This window comes from Malania oleifera, chromosome 2 (genome assembly GCF_029873635.1).
Source record: "Malania oleifera isolate guangnan ecotype guangnan chromosome 2, ASM2987363v1, whole genome shotgun sequence".
Classification (NCBI taxonomy): Eukaryota; Viridiplantae; Streptophyta; class Magnoliopsida; order Santalales; family Ximeniaceae; genus Malania; species Malania oleifera.
In genome coordinates, this window is record NC_080418.1 from 16258314 (window position 1) to 16259945 (window position 1632).

At 42.5% G+C, this 1632-nt stretch overlaps 1 protein-coding gene across 1 annotated transcript; it reads right to left on the reverse strand.

Annotated features, from left to right (window-relative positions):
* Nucleotides 1-651: 651 nt before the first annotated feature.
* Nucleotides 652-1411, reverse strand: LOC131149562 (histone H2B). Its single transcript, XM_058100113.1, has one exon. It carries the CDS (start codon nt 1297-1299, stop codon nt 847-849), a length of 453 nt encoding a protein of 150 aa, XP_057956096.1. The 5' UTR covers nt 1300-1411; the 3' UTR covers nt 652-846.
* Nucleotides 1412-1632: the final 221 nt, after the last annotated feature.

A 1632-nucleotide genomic window follows, 5' to 3' on the forward strand; every position in this document is an offset into this window, starting at 1 on the left:
TTACTCACATTTTTTCCCAATTAAGTTTCAGTTTCAAGTTCAGCAGTCTACTTAGCGACTGACAATTCCAAGGCTCCAATTCCTTCCATTGTCCATTACTTCAAGCAGTTTGCCAACGCTAATTTTACAAATTCCCATTTCAGCAAATCCATCCAGTTCAAGAATACTCTTATAACATCCAATGCAGTAATTTAACTCACTTTACAGAGATTAACTATACTCCTTGTCTTTGCAGATTGCATATTTGACGGCAAGCATTGAACAACTAATTACATTTTTTCTCCATAAAACACATTACAATAAAAATCATAACGGCTTGCAATGAACACAACAGGTCACACTTAAGACAGCGCCATTTCTTCTCATTCTCTCATGAAGAGCACATAATTCACATCCCAACCTAACATAAAGAAACCAATAGAAGCATCCCAGTCTTCATAAAACTATCTTCAACTGCTTCATAAAGCCAGATAAACCAAGATTCAGAACCTCTCCGGCGACACCATTCTCATAATTCATGATCACCTCTTTCAGATTCCGATAGCAATACCCATTTCATTTTGATAATTCTCGAATATAGTCATTCATGCAAACAATCAAAAGGTTTACATCAAACAACCAAGCCCAAAAAAGAGAAAATAGAAACAAAAATTAATTACGTAAATCATTTTCATTTCTAAACATTCTTGCGTCAACATCAGTATCTTACATAACAAGCACTTAATAACTAAAAGCACAAAGGCAAAGCATGACCACATAAACACTGGAATATGAACCCTAACCCTAATTTCAGCCTCAATTCACCGCATCAAAAAAACCACCACCCACTGCCACAAATCCCCAAATTTACGAGCTTGTAAACTTCGTAACAGCCTTAGTGCCCTCCGAAACGGCATGCTTCGCCAACTCGCCGGGAAGCACAAGCCTCACCGCCGTCTGGATCTCCCTTGACGTGATAGTTGGCTTCTTGTTGTACCTGGCGAGTCGTGACGATTCCTGAGCTAGCTTCTCGAAGATATCGTTGATGAAACTGTTCATGATCCCCATAGCCTTGCTAGAGATCCCTATGTCTGGATGAACCTGCTTCAGCACCTTAAAGATATAAATCTTATAGGTCTCCACACTCTTCTTCGTCCTTTTCTTCTTCTTATCGCCGGAGGCACCCTCCTTCGAAAGCTTCTTCCCGGCTTTCGGCTTCTTCTCCGCCGGAGATTTCTCTGCTGCGGCCTTTTTCTCCTCTGCAGGTTTTTCTGAGGCCGGTTTCTTCTCGGCCGGCTTCTTCTCCGCCTTTGGTGCCATCGGAAGACTGCGAAAGAACTTTGGAGAGAGAGAGAGAGAGAGAGAGAGCGAGCGAGAAAGAGAGGAGATCGAACTAGCCAATTCCGAGATGATGAAGGGATGGTGTTTGGTTTGCATTTATAGGGAGACGTAAGTAATTATAATTGGAAGAAAGGGATGTGGAGCGGATTGATGACATGGCAGTGCCAAAGCCGTTTATTTTTGCTGGGCTTAAAGTGAGGATCGACGGCTGGAAAATAAGCTTGGGGGACGGATTGGGGAAGTCGTGGCTGTACGCGTGGCGAGATGTCATTTGTTAAGTACCGTCATCTCGGATGGAAACTTGGAAAGTCT